General features: G+C 36.3%; 1 protein-coding gene across 1 annotated transcript in view; it reads left to right on the top strand.

Moving 5' to 3' along the window:
* The window catches only part of KLF8 (KLF transcription factor 8), a 202,358-nt gene that overhangs the window by 166,471 nt on the left and 9,801 nt on the right, over positions 1–26,086 (top strand). The window contains exon 4 of the mRNA XM_054695896.1: positions 16,716–17,277. Coding sequence (XP_054551871.1) covers positions 16,716–17,277 — 562 coding nt within the window. The remainder of the gene's footprint in view (positions 1–16,715; positions 17,278–26,086) is intronic.

Genomic DNA, 26,086 nt, shown 5'->3' with positions numbered 1-26,086 from the left:
AGTGACCATCTGGGTGTCTTTTTAGCTTCTTGAGTTTGAAATCTGTTTTACCTTATATAACTGTTCCTGCCTTCTTTTTGGTCCATTTGCTTGTAGAATTGTTTTCCATCCTTTTGCTTTCACTCTATTTTTATCTTTTGTAGTTCAATGTGTTTCCTGTACAGAGCAAATGGTTGGGTCCTTTTTTTTTTTTATCCAGTCTGCTACTCTGTGTCATTTTATTGATGAGTTAAGTCTAACGAATAATCAGAGATTGCTATGAAAAGGCATATGCAAACAAGTTCAACAATCTAGAAGAGATGGGCAAAGTCCTACAACTTTACAACCATCCAAAGCTAAATAAAGAAGAAATAGAACACCTAAACAGAACGATTACAAGCAGTGAAATTGAACTAGTAATCAAAACCCTCCCCAAACACAAAAACCCAAAACCAAATGGATTCACAAATGTATTTTACCAAAAGTTCAGAAATGAACTACTGCCTATCCTACACAAATTCTTTCAAAAAATTGAGCAGGAAGGGATACAACCAAATACGTTTTATGAAGCCAACATTAATCCAGTACCAAAACTGAACAAGGACAACACACACAAAAAAGAAAGCTACAGACCAGTCTCGCTGATGAACACTGATGTAAACATCCTCAATAAATTCCTAGCCAACAGAATCCAACAATGCATCAAAAAGCTAATTCACCGTGGCCAAGTGGGATTATTCAAGGGACACAAGGAATGTTCAACATCTTAAAAATCAATGTAATCCATCACATCAGCAGAAAGATAAAAACTATATGATCATATCAATAGATGCTGAGAAAGCATCTGGCAAATTTCAACATCCATTTATGATAAAAGCCCTTCAAAATTCTTGGGATAGAAGGAACATACCTTAGCATAATTAAGACCATATGTGACAAGCCCATAGCCAATATCTTCCTCAGTGGTGAAAAGTTGAAAGCCATCCCCTTAAGATCTGGAACAGGACAAGGATATACACTCTCACCACTGCTTTTCAATATAATACTGGAAGTTCTAGCCAGAACAATAAGACAAGAGAAAGACATACAAGGAATCCAAATAGGAAAAGAAGTAAAACTATCACTATTTTCAGATGATATGATAATATACATAGAGAACCCCAAAAACTCCACAGAAAATCTAAATAAATCAATAAGTTTAGTAAAGTAGCAGGATACAAAATCAACACCCCAAAATCGGTAGCCTTCCTATATGCAAGCAATCAATCTGAAGAAGAAATCAAGAAAACCAACCCCTGTACAATTGAAACGAAAAAAAAAATCAAATACTTGGGAATAAACCTAACAAAAGAGGTGAAGGAGTTATACCAAGAAAATTGTAAAACATTGTTAAAAGAAAGAGAAGACACAAAGAAATGGAAAGACATCCCCTGCTCATGGTTCCTTCCAGAAGAATTAACATTATCAAAATGGCCATCTTACCAAAAGCAATTTACAGATTCAATGATATTCAAATAAAAATCTCAATGACATTCTTCAAATAAATGGAACAAATATTGATGAAATTCATATGCAGACACAAAATCCTTGAATAGCCAAAGCTCTCCTGACTAAAACAAACGGGAATGGAGGTATCACACTTCCAGATTTCAAACTATACTAAAAAGCCATATTAATTAAAACTACATGGTACTGGAACAAAAACAGACACACAGATGAGTGGAATTGAATAGAAAACCCAGAAATAAATGCACAGATTTATGGACAACTAATCTATGACAAAGGAGCAAAGCATATGCAATGGAACAAAGACAGTTTGTTCAGTAAATGGTGCTGGGAAAACTGGATTGCTACATGCAAAACAATGAAGCTAGACTACTACCTTACACCATGCACAAAAACCAACTCAAAATGGATTAAATAATTAGACATAAGACCTATAACCATAAACTATATAGAAGAAAATAAAGGCAAAACACTACATGACATACAAGCTCAGTAACATCTTTAAAGACATAGCACCCAAAGCAAAGGAAGTGAAGGAAAAGATGAACAGCTGGGACTACATCAAATTAAAGAGTTTCTGTACAGCAAAAGAGACGTTAACCAAACCAAATAGTACCCCACTGATGGGGAGTAAATTTTTTGCACAAAACACTAATGATATGGAACTGATCACAAAGGTCTACAAAGAGCTAATGAGACTCAACCAAAACAGAGTTAACAACCCTGTCCAAAAATGGGCAGAAGAGCTAATAAGACACTTTTCAAAAGAAGAAATGCAAATGGCCAACAGGCATATGGAAAAATATTTAATATCCCTCATAATCAGGAAAATGCGAACCAAAACTACAATGAGGTGCCACCTTAAACCAGTGAGAATGGCATAAATTAAAAAAAAAAAACTAGCAACAACAAATGTTGGCGAGAATGTGGAGAAAAAGGAACTCTGTTACGCTGCTGATGGGAATGCAAACTGGTGCAACCACTCTGGAAAGCTGTGTGGAGTTTCCTCAAACTACCAAAAATGGAGCTTCCATATGATCCAGCAATTCCAAAGGAAACAAAAACAATAATTCAAAAGGACACCTGCACTCCTATGTTTATTTCAGAACCTTTTACAATAGGTAGGATATCTAAACAAACCAAATGCCCAAAAATAGAGGAATGGATCAAGAAGATGTGGTATATATACACAATGGAATATTACTCAGCAATCTAAAAGGATAAATTCATGTTATTCACAGCAACATGGATGGAACTGGAAGGGATTATACTCAGAGAAATAAGCCAGAAAGAAAACAAAAACTGTTGGATGTTTCACTTATGGGAGGATTGTTGAAGAACCAAATAATGGATCAGTGAAAAAATAACTATAATAAAGTAAAAATCAAAATTAACAGGCATCCATACACCAGAGACATTCTGTAGGGGAGGAGGAGGGAGAAGGATCAGGACAGGAGTGAGATATTTGAATAAAAATTGCAATGACATTCTTCAAAGAAATAGAAATAATATTGAAATTCATATGAGACCACTAAAACCCTGAATAGCAAAAGCTCTCCTGACTAAAAAAGGGGGAAGAATGGAGGCATTATACACCCAGACTTCAAATAATGCTACAAAACCATTATAATAACAGCAGCATGATATTGGAACAAAAACAGATACACATCAACAGAATCAAATTGAAAACCCAGAAATAAAACCACACATATATGGTCAACTAATCTATGATGAAAGAGCAAGGAATATACGCTGAAGCAAGGGAAGCCTCTTCAATAAATGGTATTGGGTAAACTGGACTGCAACATGCAAAAAAATGAAACTAGACTACTATGTCCCACCATATACAGAAATTGACTCAAAATGGATAAAAGACTTCAATATAAGATCTGACACCATAAATTATATAAAAGAAAATATAGGCAAGACATTCCATGACATAAACCTCAGAAAAAACTTTTGAGGATTCTTTCAGAATCAAGGAAAATAAAGGAGAACATAAACAGCTGAGAGTAAATCAAACTAAAAAGGTTTGTACAATAAAAGAGACCACAATCAAAACAAAGAGACTTCATACTGAATGGGAGAAAACATTTCCCTGCTATATGACAGATAAGGGACTGATATCAAAGATCTACAAAGAACATACTCAACTCACCAAAAACAAAGCACACAACCCAGTCAAAAAAATGGGCAAAAGAGCTAAAAATACAGTCTCCAAAGAAGAAAAGCAAATGGACAACAGGCATATGAAAAAATATTAATTCCTAGTTATCAAAATTATAATGACATACCACCTCAGTCCAGTCAGAATATCCCACATTAAAATAATGGAAACAGCATATTCTGGAGAGGATGTGGAGGTAAAAGAACCCTCTTAAACTGCTGGTGGAATCTAAACTGGCCCAGCTACTATGGAAAGCTTTGTGGAGGATCCTCTGAACATTAGAACATTAAATATGGATCTACCAAATGATCCAGCAATTCCACTCCAAAGAATCTACCCTAAGGAAAACTGCACTCCTCTGCTTATTGCAGCACTATTTACTATAACCAAAATATGGGAAAAAAACTCAAATGCCCCCAAATAGAGGAATGGATCAAAAAGTTGTGCTTATTTATACAATGGAATATTACTCAGCAATGAAAAAAGACAAATTCATGCCATTTGCAGCAAAATGGATGGAGTTGGGAGGGGGTATGCTAGCTGAAATTAGTCAGAAGGAAAAAGATAAATATCGGGTGGTCTCACTTATATATGGAATATAGATAGACAAAAGAAAATATCAAGAAAATATAAAAACTAGCAAGGTGACCATAGAACTGAAGCATACAGCAAAGGAGGGATTAGAGTGGGAAAAGCAGGAGAGGGATGAACACAAGACAACATGGTGATGGTTAATGGGTGATATGATGGTGGGAAAACTATGTGGACTACAATTATGTAAGAAAAATAATTAATAAAAAATAAAATAATACATATGGATAAGGATATGAAACCAAACAACATCTAGTAGTTCACATATAGGTACATGGTTATGAGCCCACAGAGTCCTTATATAGAAATATATAAGAGGTCTTATATAGAAATAGCCACATGAACCACACAAACCCAAGGAATTCATTAACAATAAAATTATATGAACTCACAATGATGTTATGTTTATATGTATATGTATAGGTATATTAACCTCCAAACACTGTGGTGTACTTATAAATGGAATGGTATATGATCCCACTCAGCCTCATGGGGTTCATTTACAGAGATAAGTTTATGAACCCACACAGCCCCTAGAGCCCACAAATAGAGATAAGGAAATAAACTCACATAGAAATGTAGTGTTAATATAAAGGTGTAGGGATATGGACCCAGCCCCTTCCCTCGGATTCATATAAAGGGATAGGCATATGAAACCCTTATCTCAGTGGGGTTCATATGTAGAAAAAAGGAAATTAAAAAATATATAAACAACTCATGGTAGCAGCTGGAAGTGATCACAAGTGGGGCAGCTGAAGTGACACCACAGCAGCCAACAGCAGGATTCAAAAGGCCAGGAAGGACAGCACCTAATGCTGGAGCAGACAATATAGATGCAACATCACCAAGAGGTGGCACCAGAGGATCAGTAGCCGTGGCCAGCTCTCAGAGGTTGCCAGACACACGTCAGCAATGCCAGTCATCAGGTCAGCACCAGTCATCAGTTCTGGTCAGCTCAGGTCAGCAGTGCCAGTCAGCATAAGTCAGCAGGTGGCAGAACCAGAGATATCAGTGTTACAACTCTTTGAGTGCTATTGACATAGGCCAACAGCTAACAACTCTTTTAGAGACACCAGGCATAAGCTGATGGTGCTCTCTACAGGTGATGCTAGGGGAAAGCATGGAGGCAGGTGCAGTGGTTATGTCTCTGTGGAAGTCTTGGAGATCTCAAAGTCTGTGAAGCTCTACAGAGGTCTCAAAGTCTGTGAAAATCTATGAAAAGTCTCCTGGAAGTCCAGGAGTCCTGATGAATAGTCTGCAAAGGGTCTGATAAAATGATTCATGCTGGCTGCCTCCCCGGCTTAAATCCTCTTCAGTGTTCCCACCTTTCAAGCCTGATTGGTCCATTTATAATCCCAGCTGTTTGATTTGTGCCAGTCAGGCTCCCATCAGATTGGTTCATTTTCAGTCTGCAGTGGTCTCAAAATTTTTGGATGGCGTTGGTAAGAGTTCAAATTTGATTGGTCCATTTGCAATTCCATTGTGGTATTCAAAAACATTTATTCAAAAGGATACCTGGACCTCTATATTTATTGCTGCACTATTTATAATAGCTAAGATATGGAAACAACCCAAATGCCCAAAAATAGATGACTGGATGAAGATGTGGTATACATCCACAATGGAAGATTACTCAGCAATCAAAAAAGATAAACTCATGCCATTCACAGCAACATGGATGGAGCTAGAAGGGACTATGCTCAGTAAAATAAGCCAGAAAGAAAGTAAAAATATTGGATGGTTTCACTTATAGGAGGAATGTAGGGGAAACAAAGGGTCAGGAAAAAATAATTATAATAAATTAAAAAACAAGATAAAAAGGAAAATATAAATCAGAGACATTATGCAGGGGAGGGGAGAGAGAGGTATCAAAACAAAGGAGGGAACAGCACCAGGGACAATGGTGATGGTGCATGGGTGAATTGGTGGTGGGAATTCTATGGGACTACACCTGAGAGGAGAAAGCATACATTGTACAAAAAGGAAGAATGATGTAAAAAATATATATATATAATAAAAAACAAAACAATTTCATCGTGATATTCATAAGTGAAACCCCAGCCAGCTATCCAGACCTGACCTACACTGAGGTCAAGTGGTCTCATTGATAGAGGGCTCAGCAGAGCTATGGCCAGACTCAGCTTCACCATTGCTGGGTGCTCACTGCACCCAGCATGCATCAGTGGGCTGGGTGTGGTGGTGCAGGGGGGTCCCACAGCAGAGCTCGGGCATCAATATGAGTGGCTGGAGTGCAGATGCTGCTCAAAGCCCACCAAGCTGGCCTGGCAATTGTAGGCTTCTCTCCTGTTGCTTGCACTGGGCAGGGGCATGACTTGCTGCTGGACACCCAAGGCCAGCTTGTGCTGGGTTGGGGTGAGGAAAACACTGCCACTACTGCTGTTGAAGCCCATCAGGCTGGCCTTTGGGCTGCCACAGTGCATATTAGGCCTATGCCTCCAGAGCTCAGAGCAATGGCCTTCAAACATGGCTGGCACCTGCATTGGCCATCAATCCCAGATCACAGAGGCAGACCTCAGTAAAGCCATTCATTCCCCAGTGGGCTTTTGTTATAATAGTGCCGTTATTACACCATTTGGTGATATATCAATAAATATTTCTTTTTTTATTAACTCAAATGGATTTAAAAATTACTTAGGTTTCTGAACATTTATGAACTTTGGAAATTAAAACTTCTCTCCAAGAACTACCAGGTTTCTATATTATTTTTCTTACCCAACTTTCTCTAAAGAATCAGAACTCTTAGAAAACTACAGCCTAGAGTTTAAAAATAGCAAATGGGTAAAGTTGCTATTCTTTTTCTTTTTAAAAGTGACAGTGACTACAGAGTGCTTCAAAACTGAAGCCATCACAAGATGTTGAAGATGAAAAGGTGATTGAAAGGAAAAAATTGGGGATCCACCATCAGGGTGACCTGCCAGCACCAGATGTGTGTACCCCCTGTGCCATTGTTGGAAGCGAGAAACTGCACTATTCCCCTCTGGAACTGAGAGAGGGTAAGCTCAATGAACAAAGGTCATCAGGGTAATGTGCATGGAGCCCAGCAGAGCTGTAGGCTCCGAGCCCATGATTTGGAACTGAGCTGATCAGCCAGGGTGGGATCTGCCATCATGGTGACCTGCTAGCACCAGGAGTGTGCACCACTGTGCCACTGTTGGAAGCTAGGGATCCCACTATTCCCCTCTGTAAATAAGTAAATACAGAGGGAGGGGAGGATCATGGACAGCACTCATAACATACACAGTATCAGGTCCCTTGTGGAGTTTTGGGACAATAGAGCTGGACTTGATCTGACTAGCAGTTCCCAACATCGTAGAAGGAGCATCCCAAAGAGATGTGCATCAGTACCAGCAGCACAGTGTCCCAACACATAGAAAAAATTAGAAAACATACTACAGGGAGGAGGAGAAATTAAAAAAAAAAAAAAAACAAGCAAGCCCTCAGGGGAAGGACAAGCCACAAAAAGAAAATCAGCCACTAGAACTCAACAACGATGACATGGAAGATCTTCTCTGCCTGCTAGATAGAGAATTTAAAATCATTATGATTAAAAAAACACAAAGAAGATGAAAGAAAAAATGATATGAGACAAATAATTAATGTAGTAAAGAATGAAATTGAGTCCTTAAAGAATTAAAGAAGGAAATAAAAAAAATAGGAGATTAAAAGATTAGTGGAGGAGTGAAAGAATTTTGGGAAAAGCAATGAAAACAGAATTGATGAAGTGGAAGAACAGATAAGTACTCTGAAAGATACGGAAATAAAAAGAACCAAAACAGAAAGGGAAAGAGAAGTACAAAGGAAAAAAGAATGAAGAAACACTTCAAAAAATCTCTAACACAATGAGGAGAGGAAATATTAAAGTGATAGGAATCCCAAAAGGTGAGGAGAGACGAAGGAATGGAGAAACTACTCAAGGAGCTAATTGAAGAGAACTTCACAAACATGAAAAAGGAGATGAAAATAGACATACAAAAAATGAGAACACAAAATTTCCATGATAAAAGGAAAATTACCACAAGACACATGATAGTAAAGTTCCTGAGAATCCAAGACGAGGAGAAAATAATGAAGATGACAAGGGGAAAGAAACAGATTACCTATAAAGGAAAACCAATTAGGCTGACATCAGACTTCTCTGAAAAAACACTAGGGGCAAGAGGAGAATGGAAGGACATATTCAAGAAACTCCAAGAAAACAAATGCCAACCAATAACACTTTGTCCTGCTAAGCTCTCCTTTATCTATGAATAAAAAATATGGACATTCTCAGACAAACAGAAACACCAGAAATTCATTACCACTAAACACACACTAGATAAAAATACTACAAGAAATTCTTAACCCAAACCAACAGGGAATGAATAAGAAGAACAGAATAAGGCAAGGAATAAAATCACAAAAAGACAAACAAAACAGCAAATACAGACACAAGCATATCAATATTAACTTTAAATGTAAATGGACTAAACTCATCAATAAAAAGACACAGATTATCAGACTGGATTAAAGCACAAAATCCAATGTTATGCTGTTTCCAGGAAACACATTTAACTACAAAACATAAACATAGACTGAAAGTAAAGGGTTGGAAAACAAGCCTACAAGCAAGTGGACCAAAAAGAAGGCAGGAACAGCTGTATTTAGATGGAATAGACTTCAACTAAGAAAGGTAAAAAGAGACAAAGATGAACAGTACATTGTGAATAAGTGGATATACATCAAGAAGATATAACACTCATCAACATATACTCACCAAATGAAGGAGCACCAAAATATATGAGAATTGTTATCAGCTCTGAAATAAGACATTAGAGGAAATAGATATATAGTAGGAGACTTCAACACCCCACTTCACCAATGGACAGATCAACAAGATAAAAAATAAATACATTAGAGCTCTGAATAAAGTCCTAGACCTCATAGGCTTAACAGACACCTATAGGACACTGTACCTACAAAAATCCAAGTACACATTTTCCTCAAGTGTGCATGGATCATTCTCCAGAATCGATCACATATTGGGCCACAAGACAAACATCAACAAATATATTAAGATCAAAATCATCCAACTATCTTTTATGAACATAAAGGCATCACTAGAAATAAATCATGAAAAATAAAGCCAGGAACCCACCCACTTCATGGAGATTGAAATCCAAACTACTGGAAGACGATTGGATTAAAGTAGAGAGCAAAGAAGAAATTGAAAATGCTTTGAGTTGAATGATAATGAAGACACCACTTTCCAGAACATAGATGATGCAGCAAAAGCAGTAATAAGAGGAAAGTATATAGCAATACAGGCTCACATCAAGAAACAAAGAATAACTCAAAGAAACAGCCTAATCTCCCATCTCAAAGAACTAGAAAAAGAACCACAAAAAACAGTAGAAGGAAGGAAATAATAAAAATCAAAGCAGAAATAAACAAAATAGAAATTTAAAAACAATCCAAAAGAAAATGAAACCAAAATTTGGTTCTTTAAAAGAATAAAAACTAGAGACAAACCTCTAGCCAAGCTCACAAAAAAAGGGAGAAAATACAAATCAATAGTATCATAAATGAAAGAGGAGAAATTACAACAGACTCAGTAGAAATCAAAAGAATAATCAGAGATTACAATGAACATTTATATGTAAACAAGTTCAAAAATCTCGAAGAGATGAACAAATTCCTAGAATGATGTAATTATCCAAAGTTAAATAAAGAAGAAATAGAATACCTAAACAGACCAATTACAAGCAATGAAACTGAAATGGTAATCAAAACCCTCCCCTAAAACAAAAGCCAAGGGCCAGAGGGCTTCACAAAGGAATTCTACTAAATGTTCGGAAATGAACTAGTACCAATCCTACACAAACTCTTTCAAAAAACTGAAAAAAAAGGAATACTACCAAATATGTTCTATGAAGCCAACATTACACTAATACCAAATTGAAACAAAGATAACACAAAAAAAGAATACAGACTAATCTCCCTAACGAACACTGATGCAAAAATCCTCAATAAAATGCTTGCCAACAGAATCCAACAATGTATCAAAAGGATAATACATAACGATCAAATGGGATTTATCACAGGGCACAAGGATGGTTCAACATCCAAAAATCAATGAATGGAATTCAATACATCAACAAAAATAAAAGCCATATGATCATATCAATAGATGCTGAGAAAGCGTTTGACAAAGTCCAACATCCATTTATGATAAAGGCCCTTGATATTCTCAGCATAGAAGGAAAATACCTTAACATGATAAAAAGCCATATATGACAAACCCACAGCCAATATTATTCTCAATGGTGAAAAGCTGAAATCTTTTCCTTTATGATCACAAAGAAGACAAGAATGTCCACTCTCGCCACTGTGTTTCAATATAATACTGGAGGTCCTAGCCAGAGCAATAAGACAAGACAAAGAAATAGAATTTTTCCAAATAGGAAAATAAGTAAAACTATCACTTTTTGTAGACAATATGATAATATACATAGAAAATCCTAGAAACTCTACAGAAAAACTAATCAAAATAATCAACCAGTTTAGTAAAGTAGCAGGATACAAAACCAACACACAAAATCAGTAGACTTCCTATATACAAACAATCTGAAAAAGAAATTAAGAAAACTATCCCATGTAAAACTGAAGCAAAAAAAAAATCAAATATCTAGCAATAAACTTAACCAAGGAAGTGAAGGGCTTATACAAAGAAAATTATAAAACATTACCAATACAAATAGAAGAAGACACAAAGAAATGGAAAGACATCCCTTTCTCATGGATTGGAAGAATTAACACTGTTAAAATGGCCATCCTACCAAAAGCAGTTTACAGATTCAATGCTATTCCAATAAAAATCTCAATGTTGTTCTTCAAAGAAATAGAACAAATATTGATGAAATTCATATGTAGCCACAAAAGAAAATCTTGAATAGCCAAAGCTCTCCTGACTAAAAGAAAGAAGAAGGGAGCTATCACATTCCCAGACTTCCAACTATACTGTAAAGCCATAACAATTAAGACAGTTTGGTACTAGAACTAAAGCATACACACAGACTAATGGAACTGAATAGAAAGTCAGGAAATGAAGCCAAAACTAATCTTTGACAAAGGAGCAAAGAATAGGCAATGGAACAAGGACAGTGTGTTCAATAAATTGTGCTGGGAATACTGGAACACCACACATGCAAAAGAATGAAGCTACACCATTATCTCACACCATACACAAAAGTGAACTCAAAATGGATAAAAGAACTGAAATAGACCTGAAACCATAAAATATATAGGGGAAACACTATAAGACATACATCTCAGTAACATCTTTAGAGACTCATCCCCCAAAGGAAAGAAAGTAAAGGAAAAGATAAACAGCTGGGATTACATCAAACTAAAAAGCTTCTGTGCAGCAATAAAGACTTTAACCAAAACAAAGAGACACCCTAAAGATTGGGAGAAAATTTTTACACTCCATACAGCTGATAAGGGATTCATCACAAAGATATACAAAGAACTCACATAACTCAACAAAAACGAAGTAAACAATCCAGTTCAAAAAATGGGCAGAAGAACTTCAAAAACACTTCTCCAAAGAGGAAATGCAAATGGCCAACAGGCATATGAACAAATGTTTAACATCCCTCATAATCAGGGGAAAGAAAATTAAATCCACATTGAGATACCAACTTACCCCAGTAATAATGGCATATATTAAACAACAACAACAACATTGATGGTGAGGATGTGGTGAAAAAGGAATTCTCCTACAATGCTGGTAGGAATGCAAACTCATCCAACCACTATGGAAAGCTGTGTGGAGGTTCCTCAGACTGCTAAAAATGCAACTACCATATGACCTAGCAATTCCATTCCTAGGGATCCACCCAAAGGACACAAAAACTTTCATTTAAAAGGATACCTGCACCCCCATGTTTACTGCAACACTATTAATAATAGGTAAGACTTGGAAACAACCCAAATGCCCAAAAATAGACAACTGGATCAAGAAGGTGTTGTGTATATGATGGAATACTATTGTGTATAAGATGGAATACTATTGTGTATAAGATGGAATACTATTCAGCAATCAGAAAAGATAAACTAATGCCATTTGCAGCAACATGGATGGAGCTAGAAGGGATTATGCTCAGTGAAGTAAGTCAAAAGGAAAAAGAAAAATATTGGCTGGTTTCACTAATAGGACTAATATAGAGGAACCAAATAAGGGATTGGGGCAAAAAATAATAACAATGGAATACACAATAAAACAAAAACAAAAATAAACAGCTAACTATAAATTAGAGTCATTCTTCAGGGGAGGGGAAATGAGAGGGATCAAAACAAGAGAGGGATGAACACAAGGGACTATGGTGATGGTGTGCGGGTGAATTATTGGTGCACGGGTGGAAATTCTATGGGGACTACACCTCAGCAAAAATAGGAAACATTGTAAAAAAAAAAGGGGGAACAATGATGTAAAATAAATAAATAAATAAATAAATAATTTTTTTTTTTTTAAAAAAAGAAAGGAAAATCTAATGGTACAACTATATATCAGTCATCAGAGTTGCTTCTGATATCTGATGAAGAGTGGAATGGGGAACCATGTTGTGTCATCTTGTGCAAATTCTTAAAAATCACTAAAACTGTGCAGCTGAAAGCTCACTGAGAAGAACTACGGTTCTTCTTCAGAACCTTCATGTATACTATGCTATGTACAAAGTGAAGATAAAGCATGTTGTGTGTGTTTTGTTGTTGTTGTTGTTGTTGTTGTTTAAACCATAGGGATAGTTATATTCAAAATAAGAAAGAAATCAAACTCATATTGAAAAGAGAATTCTCAGTGCACACAAATATTATTCACTATTGTAATGTGTCGATATTTAACATATCTTCAGGCCACAATACAAGAATTATTAAGGTCAACCTTGAGAGCTGCTTTTAAGCATAGTCCATTTTCTGGAGAATGCTTACTTGCAGAAAACAGCATTCATACCCAGAAAATACTTGCACCATGATGTATTCACTTAGTTATAATAGGTAATTGTAAAGGAAATGTGTGATATGTTTTGAGGAGACAACTGTTAAAACAATAAAACACAAACAAATGGTCTTCTAACATTTCTTTCAAAGAGTTGTGATGATGGCCAAAGAGGAGTAATGTCTGAAGTATTTTATGAATAAGGTTTTTATTAAGAATTGGTAAACCACAGAGTAGGCTTAGTGTATAGAAGGATGACTCATGATGACTTGCTGAACCAGGGCCCTGTAACATCTTATCTCATTAAGGCAATAATGATAGTCTATATGTTCTTCAGTTTTTGTATTTTCATTTGTCAGTTTCCATTTTGGATTTTCCTGAATAATATGTTTTTTTTTTCCAATAATGTGAATAACTGTAGATTGAGCACAAGCTAATCACAAGGTCTTGAACTAGTAGCATTATTCTAGGCAAGGCTTAGCATCTTGGATATGGCCTCTGTTTAGCAAAAGACAGCAAGTTTGCCAAAGTATTCTCCATTTTATATTTAGAATTCAGGACTTCATCTTACTTAGGTTTCTGTACCTAAATCATAGAGTCTGGGAAGACCCAAAATTTAGCTAGATCCTTCCTTAATGTATATTGGAATAGTTCAGTCTATTTCTATATCTTCATTCATGCTCTTAATTTTTATAGAAAATGATAGCATACCTATCCTCTCCTTATGCTTTCTGTTTAATTCTATTTCTCAGTGTTATTGAAAACCTTGATAGAGACTATAGAAAGATACACTTCTTCCTACTTTTCCTTGGAGATTCCTGAGATTGTGCCCCTTTAATATGGGAAGCAAGCTAGACAAGTAGAGAGGTAATTGAGGAATGTAGAAAAAATAGGTGCTGAAGTTGATTTGGGGGCTTCAGAGAGCAAGGAATGTTTAAGTTCAACAGAGGCAATCTTGACAACTTCCTCTCCCTATTCTCCTCCCAACCAACAGGATTCTGCTGCCTCTTACCTAATAGAAGTATTTGCAATAGCAGCATAATTCACAGAAGTGATGTCTCACAGAAGGAGCAAATTGAAAGGAACAAGACCTGAGTTAGGGTGAAGGGTTTGTAAATCAATTGTCATAGCATAGAGGGAGAAAACAGATAACTATCTGGGTAAATTCTAGGGATAAATAATAGATGCTTCTTGGTGCCTTTGCTAACTCCCAGTAATATTTGAAGATCTTTTAAACAAAATCAAAGCAAGCAGACACTACCTCTCCTTGCCTCTCATCATTCTGTGATTTCAGGCCCTTTTTACTCTCACGTAAATTTTTAAAAATCACACTCATGATGTCATTATCAAGTCTTTAAAAGCTAACAATAATTTCTTAATTTCATCCAATATCCAATCAATATTCACGCTTTTCTAACTTTCTCATAAATGTCTCACAATATTTTTTCCTCTGTCTTCCCTTTTGGTTTCCTTGAATCCAGTCTAATTCTTCCTTCAATCTACACTTCCTGAGAAACTAGTTAAATCTCACATAAGTAGCTTCATGCACATCACTCCCTTCCTCAAAACAATTATCACCTAGCCTTTCCTCAAAATCCACCTTCCTTCACATACAAAATAAAATATACAAAATAAAGGGTAGTTGTATTTTGTGTAAGGAATGCATTTCTGAACACCTCATAATTAAAAATTCCCATAACTCAAAATATAATCCTGATATACAATTTTTACTAGTTTATTTGGTGGCTAAAACAGTATCATCTCTGAGGCTATCTTTAAGGTCCAGAGAGGCATATACATTTCCCAATGTCCCTGAATTTTGAATTCACGAAATTTTTAACAAGTTTTAAATTATGTTGAGGTTTTATCTTAATTTATGTATAATCTTTGAAGTGATCGTTCATTAGTGTTTTTAAAATAACTCAATTTAAATGGGTCAAATTTATGTTGAAGGGATAGAATTGAACTTTTAGTGGTGAACTTAATGTGGTATATACACATGTTGACATATAATAATGCACACCCAAAATTTATATACATTAAAATGCAATGTGATTTCAATTAAAATACAATTCTTTTCAGAATATAATACATCTAATTGTGCCGCGGACCAGCCCAGCGGTGGCGGGAGATTGAGACAATCGCAGGGGTTGAGTGAGAACGAGCAGAAGGTGGTCGAAGGAATTAGGGCGAGGGACGAAAGAAATGACACACAGACACACTCAAGGGAGAGTGAAAATCTGAGTGCGCTTTATTGGAATCAGCCTTCTCTTTTTATACATTTCCAAAGTCATTACCTCAATATGTTTTTCACGGTATGTGGTTAATCATACCTCAGATTTATCGTAAATGCAGTGAAACATGAATAACATAACATATTGTCTATTATTTATCAAGGAATCAAGAACTCATCGTAACACCCCCAGTGGAGGCTTTCTTTAACATTATGATTTCTTACTATGATTATACATTTTTGTCATATCTTTAACATCATATTTTTATTCTTTCTAGTACTATTTATTATTCCTATAGTTCTACTTGGTTACACATTTGCTAGAAGTCATAGAACCAGTTTCTCTCACCATAATTGAATTTCTTCAGTACAAGACCTAGACTATTAATGATTAACAACATGCCTTGGTTGTGTCTCAACATTTCCCAGACTTGTTTTCCATCAGTTATTTTCCATAGGTAAAAGGTGGGAACCATTAAAATCCCCTTGGGGACTGTGCCTGTCTTAGGTCGTCAGAAATCTTTTCTGATCTTACCCGTCATTGACTGTCCAGTCCAGCACACAGGGGAAGAGGGACTTATGTACTTTCATAGTACAGCTACTCTTATATTAACGATAAATTGTGGCAATGGTAACTTTGCTCTCTGGGGGAGCAGGAGCCCCCACATAATTGTACTACATCATTATTACCTAGACATATTGCCTGTTGTCATATCTCTGCAGACAGAAATATCTTTATTACCCCTTCTCCGCCTAGCGAATCATATCATGTCCTCCTTGAAGCCTTCCCTGATCTTGTCTAGACAGAATGAATCATTGCCTTTTCTTTTTCAAAAATACCTTGCTTATATGGCTAGCCCACCACTTTTGTGGTATAAACTACTCATATTATTCTATCGTTATGACTGTATCTTATTCATATGTAACTGCACTGGGCTTAGCACAGTGTGTATAGTGCATATTCATAATGTGTTGACTTTAATCTCACAGGATTATTATAAAGATTAAACAAAATAATTTCTACTAGTTGTTTGATACAAGACCTGTTACTGCTGCTTAGTAAAGTTTACCTTCCTTTTTCTTCTTAAATGTGCTCCTGTCTCATTTATCTTACCTCTGTATATTCTGCCCATGAGTAAATATAGAGGGGTTTTTTTCTTTCATTGTTCACATGATTCTTCTTCAGGGTACTAACACTGATTATTTTTGCACCTCTCATTTGTTTTACTTATTTATTTCATTAGGTTACTGGCTCTGTTCAGATTAGAGATTCCCCTAAGACAGCAGACAGAGGTAATATGACATCTCCACCACTCCTGGATGCCAACTCTATGGAGAACCCAGCACTGTTTAATGACATCAAGATTGAGCCCCCAGAAGAACTTCTGGCTAATGATTTCAACCTGCCCCAGGTGGAACCAGTCGACCTCTCCTTTCACAAGCCAAAAGCTCCTCTCCAACCTGCTAGCATGCTGCAGGCTCCAATACGTCCTCTCAAGTCACATCCTGCTCCCCAGACCCTTGTAGTATCCACTTCAACATCTGACACAAGCACTTCGGCAAATATCCCTACAGTTCTGACTCCAGGCTCTATCCTGGCCCATCAGGGCACTGGTAGCCAGCAAATCTTACATGTGATTCACACCATCCCCTCAGTCAGTCTGCCAGATAAGCTGGGTAGCCTGAAGACCATCCCAGTGGTGGTGCAGTCGCTGCCCATGGTGTATACTACTTTGCCTGCAGATGGGGGCTCTGCAGCTATTACAGTCCCACTCATTGGAGGAGATGGCAAAAATGCTGGATCAGGTAAGCATCAATGTGCCTCTTTTCTGGGACACACCTTCCTCCATCTACTCTTTTTTTGAGTCATCACCTCTTCTCTTTTTCACCCCTTCCAGTTATTCTTGTACAGTTTTGAGAGTAACTTTACAGAAACACTGTTTTTATCATGATTTTTCAATGCTTAAGAATTTATAATAACTCTCTTTTGCTTAGCTCATGCTTCTCAAACTGGGGTAATCTTATCCTTGAGTGAAATAATGTGCATCTTCCTAGAATCTTTATACTATTTGATATTAATATAAAACATTTTATATTATTAAAGTATGATTTTTATTAAAAAGCAAAATATAAAATTTGAATAACATTTTAAGATAAGAATCAAACTCAAAAAATGTTTTAGGCCTATTAAGGTACCCTTCCTGGATAATGTGTTTATTCTTCTATTATGCTAAGAATGCTTTGGTAGAAAATTTTATACACTTAACCTGTCTTAGCTTCTGCCTCTCCCCAAACCTTATTTTTTTTTCTTCCCTACAGGTAAAATATTACTCTTTGAAATATTGCCATCCTTCCTGTATTCCCTCTCATTTGTCTGCTATCAACTTCCATTTTACCTTTTTCTTGCCTGTAGCACAGAGTACAGGCATTCTTCCCAACTGAATTGTAAATTCCTCAAGGACAAGATTCTACCTTATTTCTCTTTGGGCATCTCCAGAGAACCTAATACAGTGGCAAATAGTTGTTTTCTTATAACAAATACTTTAATGAGCAAGCAAACCTGATTTTTTTTTCCTGGAGATAGTTCATATGTGGTAATCGTCATTTTTACATAATTTTACATATATGTTCAGAATTCAGAAAGGTATAAATTAAGTCTCCCTCCCACCACTGTCCCCCAGAAACCCAGTTCTTTTCCTGGAGGTATATCTTCTGTGTTTATAATTGGAAATGATCAAAGAAAATTTTATGGTCTCTATAGTGGTTCAAGATATTTAGCTTCACCACATCTGTACAATTTTGATCGGTTTCTTATGTTATGCCTTTGGAATAACTTTGGAAAATTCATTTATAATCAGAGGAGAGAGATTCAAATCCATGTCAAATGTGGAATTGATAAGTGAATAGTAGGAATTTTAAAAGACCAAAGGAAAGATACGTGTCTAGAGACTAGATTTCATCTCAGTATAAAAAAAATCTTTCTAAAATTTTCTTTGAATTTCAATGTCTTGTGATAACACCATCACTAAATGTAGGAGACTGAAAAACACCTTACTGAGCATCAAGTTGCTGAGCCTCTGCAGTGTTCTTTTGAATAAAAATATTGTCATGAACTAGTGGTAAATTGTGGTAATGATAATCGTTAAACAATCTTGTTTTTGAGAGACCATGAGGATGTTAATTAAAATATGGTTATCATACAGTTTAAACTTTTAGACTTCAGGACAAAATTAGTAGCTGCCAGAGGAAAGAGGGAATGGGTATGTGTAAATCAGGTAAAAGGGGTGTAAAGGATGGAATTGGATTTTCAGTGATGAGAGTATTGTATTATATAGACATGTTGATTTATAACGATACACACCTGAAACCTATAAAATGTTATAGTGCAATGTTACATCAATGAAAGTTTTTAAAAAGAGTGAATTGGGGGAACAATTATGGTTTATCAATTCTCGTATAAAGAGAGATAGTTAAACAAAAAAAAAAGGAAATGGGATTGGGTGAACAATTATGGTTTATCAATTCTCATATAAAGAGAGATAGTTAAAAAAAAAAAAGGAAATGGGAAAGCAAAAGTCCCCATGTGAGAATTTGATGATATAGAAACTGTGGTACCATTAATGACAAACTTTGAATTCACCAAAAAATATCCATAAGTTTATCAGAGCCACTCAAAAAAAACTGAATATATATATTTTTAAATATCTTTGTAGTTTCAGGCTAAGACCATTAGCCTAGTGGTCTCTGAAATAGTATGCTTAAACCTTGATATGGGAAGGGAATGACACAGAACAAGTTGGAGCACAAGAGAAAGCATAAACATTTATAAAATATTTCTAGTTTCTTACTTGTTACATATTACATTTATTTTTGCTAGTTATGTATTTCATCTCATTGAAAAGTTTCCATTTAGATGAACAAAATTCAAACAATGTGTTCTGAACTCCAGAGTGAGTCTCAGTATCAGGACAGCCATGGAGTTTTTCAGAGAATTTGATTGTAAAACCTCTTTGAGGAAGCTCCTTCCTCTTTGAAGGGAAAATGAAGACCTTCTCAGACAAAATCTTAGGAAATTTGCTTCTACTAAACCTCCTTTCCAAAAAAATATGACAAGAAGCCTTATAGTCTGAATCAACAGAATGAACAGGAAGAATTTAACAAGGTGCTAATTAGAACTAAGAAATGATGAACAAAATACCAAGTAGGGACTTCAGTGTATCACCCTAAACTTAAATGGACTAAACTCACCAAGAAAAAGACACAGAGTAGAAGGCTGGATAAGAAAACAGAATCCAACTTTCCACTGCCTCCAGGAAACAAGCCTAACTGGAAACGATCAATATAGAAAGTAAAGTGTTGGAAAAAAATCTACAAACAAAGTTTTCCAAAAGAAGACAGGGGCAGCCATAATTATATCACATAAAATAGATTTCCAACTAAAAAAGGTGACAAAAAATATAAATGGAGACTATATAATGATATAGGTGACAATTAACCAGGAAGATGTAACACTCATCAATATACACTCACCAAATGAGGGAGCACCAAAATATACTAGACAATTGTGATCATCTCTGAAAATAGACATCAGAAAAAATACATATGTAGTAGAAGTCTTCAACACCCTGCTCTCACCAATAGACAGCTCAACAAAACAGAAAATAAACAAGGACACAATAGCCCTAAATAAAGATCTAGACCACATGGCCCTAACAGATATCTATAGGACACTGCACCCAAAATAAACCTGAATGCAAATTTTTCTCATGTGCACATGGATCTTTCTCCAGGATAGAGCATGTACTAGGAAAAAAGAAAAACATCAACAAATATAGGAAGATCAAAATCATACCTACTACCTTCTTTGACCATAAAGACATCAAACTAGAAATCAACTATGCAAAGAAAGCAAGGAGCCACCTTATTACATGGAAAATGAACAATATGCTACCGAAAGACCACTGGATGAATGAGGAAGTCAAATAAGAAAGTAAAAGATACACTGAGACAAATTACAAGGAGATACAACTTTCCAGAATGCATGGGACATAGCAAAAGCAGTAATAAAAGGGAAGTATATAGCAATACAGGCCCACATTAAGAAACAAGAAAGAGTTCCCCTGCAAAAACAAACAATGTAATCGCCCATCTCAAAGAACTACAAAAAGAACAACAATATTAAAATCCAGCAGAAGATAGGAAATAATAAAAATAACAGCAGAAATATGGGCCTCCCTGGTGGCACAGGCAGTTGAGTGCTGTGCTGTGAAGCTGTCCGAAGCTTCTGCAGCGTGTGTTTGATCCCAGCCAGCTGGTGAGAATCCCACATGCTGAATCAGACCTCTCCTGTTTTGTTTGCTGCTCCCCTCAGCAGTGTATTTCATCAGTCTGCCTGTTCTGTTCCCTTCTCTGTCAACGGTGAATGTTCTCACCCTTCCAAGCATCTAGTCTGTGCCCTGGTTCTTGTATAAAAAAAAAATAAATGTTGAAAAAAAATAAGAGCCCATTAAAAGAAATAGAAGTAGACACAAAGAAATGGAAAGACATCCCCTGCTCATGGATAGGAAGAATTAAAATTATCAAAATGGCCATCCTACCAAAAGCAATCTATAGATCCAATGCTATTCCAATTAAAATTTCAATGTCATTCTTCAAAGAAATAGAAAAAAATATTGATGAAATTCATATGGAGCCAGGAAAAACCCCGAATAGCCAAAACCCTCCTGGAAAAAAAAAATAAGGGAATGGAGGCATCACTCACCCAGATTTCAAACTATACTACAAAGCCATAATAATCAAAACTGCATGGTATTGGAAACAGAACAGACACACAGGCCAATGGCATGAATAGAAAACCCAGAAATAAACCCAAATATTTACGGTTAACTAATCTTTGACAAAGGAGCAAAGAATATGCAATGGAGCAAAGAAAGTTTGTTCAATAAATGGTGCTGGGAAAACTGGGTCACTACATGCAGAAGAATGAAACTTGACTACTACCTCACACCATGCACAGGAACCAACTCAAAATGGATTAAAGAACTAGACATAAGACCTGAAACCATAAAATATATAGAAGGAAATATAGGCGAAACACTACATGACATGCACCTCAAAGACATCTTTACAGACACATCACCCAAAGCAGTGATAGTGAAGGCAAAAATCAACAGCTGGGACTACATCAAATTAAAGAGCTTCTGCATAGCAAAAGAGACAGTAACAAAAACAAAGAGAAACCCCACCTACTGGGAGAACATTTTTGCACACAACACTAATGATAAAGGACTGATCCCAAAAATCTACAAAGAGCTGATGAGACTCAACAAAACCAAAGAAAATAATTCTGTCAACTATGAACCAAAGACACTTTTGGGGGTGGGGGGCGGGAGGGGAGGGATTGGGGTCGGAATGGGGGGGTTGAAATTGTATGGGGAATAAAAAAATAAAATTTATTATTAAAAAAAAATGGGCAGAAGAGCTAAATAGAAACTTCACCAAAGAGGAAATACAAATGGCCACCAGGCATATGAAAAAATGTTCAACATCACTTGCAATCAGGGAAATGCAAATCAAAACTACAATGAGATACCATCTCACACCAGTGAGAATGGCACATATTAAAAAAAAAAAAAAAACTAGCAGCAACAAATGTTGGCGAGGATGTAGAGAAAAAGGAACTCTCCTGTACTGATGGTGGGAGTGCAAACTGGTCCAACCACTATGGAAAGCTGCGTGGAGATTCCTCAACCTACTAAAGATAGAGCTTCCATATGATCCAGCAATTTCACTCCTAGGTATTTACCCAAAGGACAGAGAAACATTAATTCCAAAGAGCACCTGCACCCCTATGTTTATAGCAGCACTATTTACAATAGCTAAGCTTTGGAAACAACCCAAATGCCCAAAAATAGATGAATGGATCAAGAAGATGTGGTGCATATACACAATGGAATATTACTCAGCATTCAAAAAAGATAAACAAATGCAATTTGCAGCAACATGGATGGAGCTGGAAGGGATCATGCTCAGTGAAATAAGCCAGAATGAAAAAGAAAAATACTGGATGATCTCACTCATAGCAGGAATCTAGATAACCTAAATAAGGGACCAGGAAAAAGAATAACTATAAGAAAGAAAAAATGAAAATCAACAAACAACTATGAACCAGAGACACACTATGGGGGAGGTGGGGAAAGGAGGGATTGGGGTCAAAATAAGGGGGTTGCAATTGTATAGGGTATATAAAAATAAAATTAAAAAAAAGAAAAAGAAAAGAATGAACAATAAAAAAAAATAAGGGCCAAAATAAAATAAATACAAATATAAAAGACTATCCTAATGATCAATGGAGCCCAAAGCAGGTTCTTTGACAAAATAAACAAAATAGACAAATGTTTATCTAGTTTCACAAGGAAAAAAGGGAGAAAACTCAAAAAAAGGATCATAAATGAAAGAGGAGAAATAACAACAGATATTGCAGAAATCCATAGTGTTATCAGAGATTACTGTGAATGTATATATGCAAACAAGTTCAACAATCTAGAAGAGATAGTCAAATTCTTAGAACTATGCAACCATACAAAGCTGACAATGAAGAAGTATAAATCCTGTTAAAAAGAAATTATGAATAGCAAAATTGGAACAGTAATCAAAACCCTCCTCAAACAAAAGCCCAGAACCATATGGTTTCACAAATGAATTCTTACCAAACATTCAAAAAGGACCAGGTGCTTACCCTACAAAAACTCTTTCAAAAAATCATGAAAGAAGGCATACTAGAAAATACATTTTGCGGGCTGCCCTGGTGGTGCAGGCGGTTGAGCACTGCACTGTGAAGCTGTCCACAGCCTCTGCAGTGCAGATTGGATCCAGGCCGGTGAGAATCCCACATGGCACAGCAGACCTCTCCTGTCTCACCCGCTGCTCCCCTCAGCAGTGTATTTCGTCAGTCTGCCTGTTCTGTTCCCCACTCTGTCTCTGGTGAATCCTCTCACCCTCCCATGCATCTGACCTGTACCCCGGTTCTTGTATAAAAATAAATATATCTTTTAAAAAAAAAAGAAAATACATTTTGCAAAGTCAACATTACACTAATACTAAAACCAAACAAAGACAATGCAAAAAAAGAAATCTACAGAGCAATCTCCCTAATAAACACAGATGTTAAATTCCTCAATAATATCTTTGCAAACTGAATCCAACAATGCATCAAAAGGATAATATACCATGTCCAAGTGGGATTTACCCCATGGACATAGGATGGTTCAACATCTAAAAATCAATTAATTTAATCTACCACATCAACAAAAAGAAAAACGAAAGCCATATAGCCATATCAATAGATGCTAAAAAAGATTTGATAAAGTTCAACATCAATTTATGATGAAAGCCCTCTAAATTCCTGGGATAGAAGGAATACATCTTAATGCAATAAACGTCATATATGACAAATCCACAGCTAATATCATTCATTTTATCATTTTTACTTTATTTTTAATATTATTTATTCTTGTGTAGAAGAACTGGGGTGTAGGCCAGAGGTGTTGGGAATAAGAGAATTCGCCAGAGACACTACTCTGGGGAGCATTGGGCATGACAGGAGAAGTCTGCTGCACCATATGTGGATTAACTCCCTGGCTGGGGATTGTACTCAGGCCATAGCAGTGATTGCACTGAGACTTAACCTCTAGGCCACCAGGGACTGGTGAAAAATTGAATGTCTTCCCATTAATATCTTTTTTTTTTTCTTAAAGATTTATTTATTTATTTATTTATACAAGCACTGGGTACAGTCAGAAGCGTGGGAGGGTGAGAGAATTCACCAGAGCCAGAGCTGGGAACAGGACAGGCAGACGGATGAAGTACACAGCTGAAGAGAGCAGTGGTCACGGCAGGAGAGGTCTGGCGCCATGTGGGACCCTCACTGGTGGCCGGGGATCGAACCAGTGCTGCAGAGGCTGCAGGCAGCTTCACAGCCCAGCGCTCAACTGCTGCGCCACCAGGGGAGGCCCTCCATTAATATCTTGAACAAGATGAGAATGTCCACTCTTACCACTGCTATTCAATATAATACAGAAAGTCTTAGCTAGAGCAATTAGGAAAGAGAAAGCAAAACAAGGAATCTAAATAGGGAAAGAAGTAAAATGATCACTATTTGATGATGATTTGATAATATATAGAAAGAACCCTAGAAATGCCACAGGGAAAAAATATTAAAATAATAAACCAGTTCAGTAAAGTAGTGGTTACAATATCAACACTCAAAAATCAGTAGCCTTCCTATATGCAAACTATCAATCTGAAGAAGAAGAAATCAACCGTCCCATTTACAATTGCACTCAAAAAAATTAAATACTTGGGAATAAACCTAACAAAGGAAGTGAATGAGCTGTACAAAGGAAATTACAAATCATTGTTAAAAGAAGTAGAAGAGGCCCTCCCTGGTGGTGCAGCGGGTTGAGCACAGCACTCTACAGTGTGGGTGCGATCACAGCCAGGCAGGGAGATACCCACATCGCGCTGGCAGACATCTCTTGCTCATCTGCTGCTCCCCTCAGCAATGTATTTCAGTCAGTCTGCCAATTTTGTTCCCTGCTCTGTCTCTGGTGAATCCTTTCAACCTCCCACACATCTAGCATGTACCCCAGTTCTTGTATGCATGAATAAATAAATCTTTTTTATAAAAAGAAAAAGAAGACACAAAGAAATGGAAAGATATTCCCTGCTCATGGATAGGAAGAATTAACATTATCAGAATGACCATCCTACCAAAAGCAATGTACAGATTCTAATAAAATTCTAATAAAAATTCTAATAAAATAAAATTCTAATAAAAATCTCAATGTCATTCTTTAAAGAAATAGAACAAATGCTGCTGAAATTCATATGGAATCTCAAAAAAAAAAAAAAACCTTCAAATAATCCAAGCTCTGCTGACTAGAAAGGGGATGAAAGGAAGTATTATACTCCCAGAATACAAACTATACTACAAAGCCATAATACTACAACAGAATAGTACTGGAACAAAAACACACAGATCAATGCAATTGAATTGAAGTGCCAGAAATAAAGTGACACATGTATGGTCAACTTATCAATGACAAAGGAGCAAGGAATGTTCAATGGAATAAGGAAAGGCTCTCCAATAAATGATGCTTGGAAAACTGGACTGCTATATGCAAATGAATGAAACTAGATTACTATCTCACACCATACACAAAAAACAACTGAAAATGGATAAGTGCTTGAATGTAAGAACTGAAAACATAAAATACAAGAAGAAAGCATAGGCACAGCACTCCATTATATAAAACTCAGAAACATCTTTGAGGACTCTTCTTCAGTAGCAAAGAAAATGAAGGCAAAGATAAACAGCTAGGACTACATCAAAATAAAAAGTTTCTTTATACCGCAAAGGAGACAATGACAAAAATAAAGAGACAACCACAGATTGGAAGAAAATATTTGCACTCCATGCAACCAATAAGAGACTGATATTAATGATGTACAAAGAGGTCACATGACTCCACAAAAACAAAGCAAGCAACCCAGTCAAAATGGGCAGAAAATTAAAAAGACACTTCTCCAAGAGGAAATGCAAATGGCCAGGAGG

The sequence above is a fragment of the Talpa occidentalis genome, unplaced genomic scaffold (genome assembly GCF_014898055.3).
Source record: "Talpa occidentalis isolate TD23 unplaced genomic scaffold, MPIMG_talOcc4v2.1 talOcc4.15, whole genome shotgun sequence".
NCBI lineage: Eukaryota > Metazoa > Chordata > Mammalia > Eulipotyphla > Talpidae > Talpa > Talpa occidentalis.
This window is presented reverse-complemented; position numbering and strand designations above follow the sequence as displayed.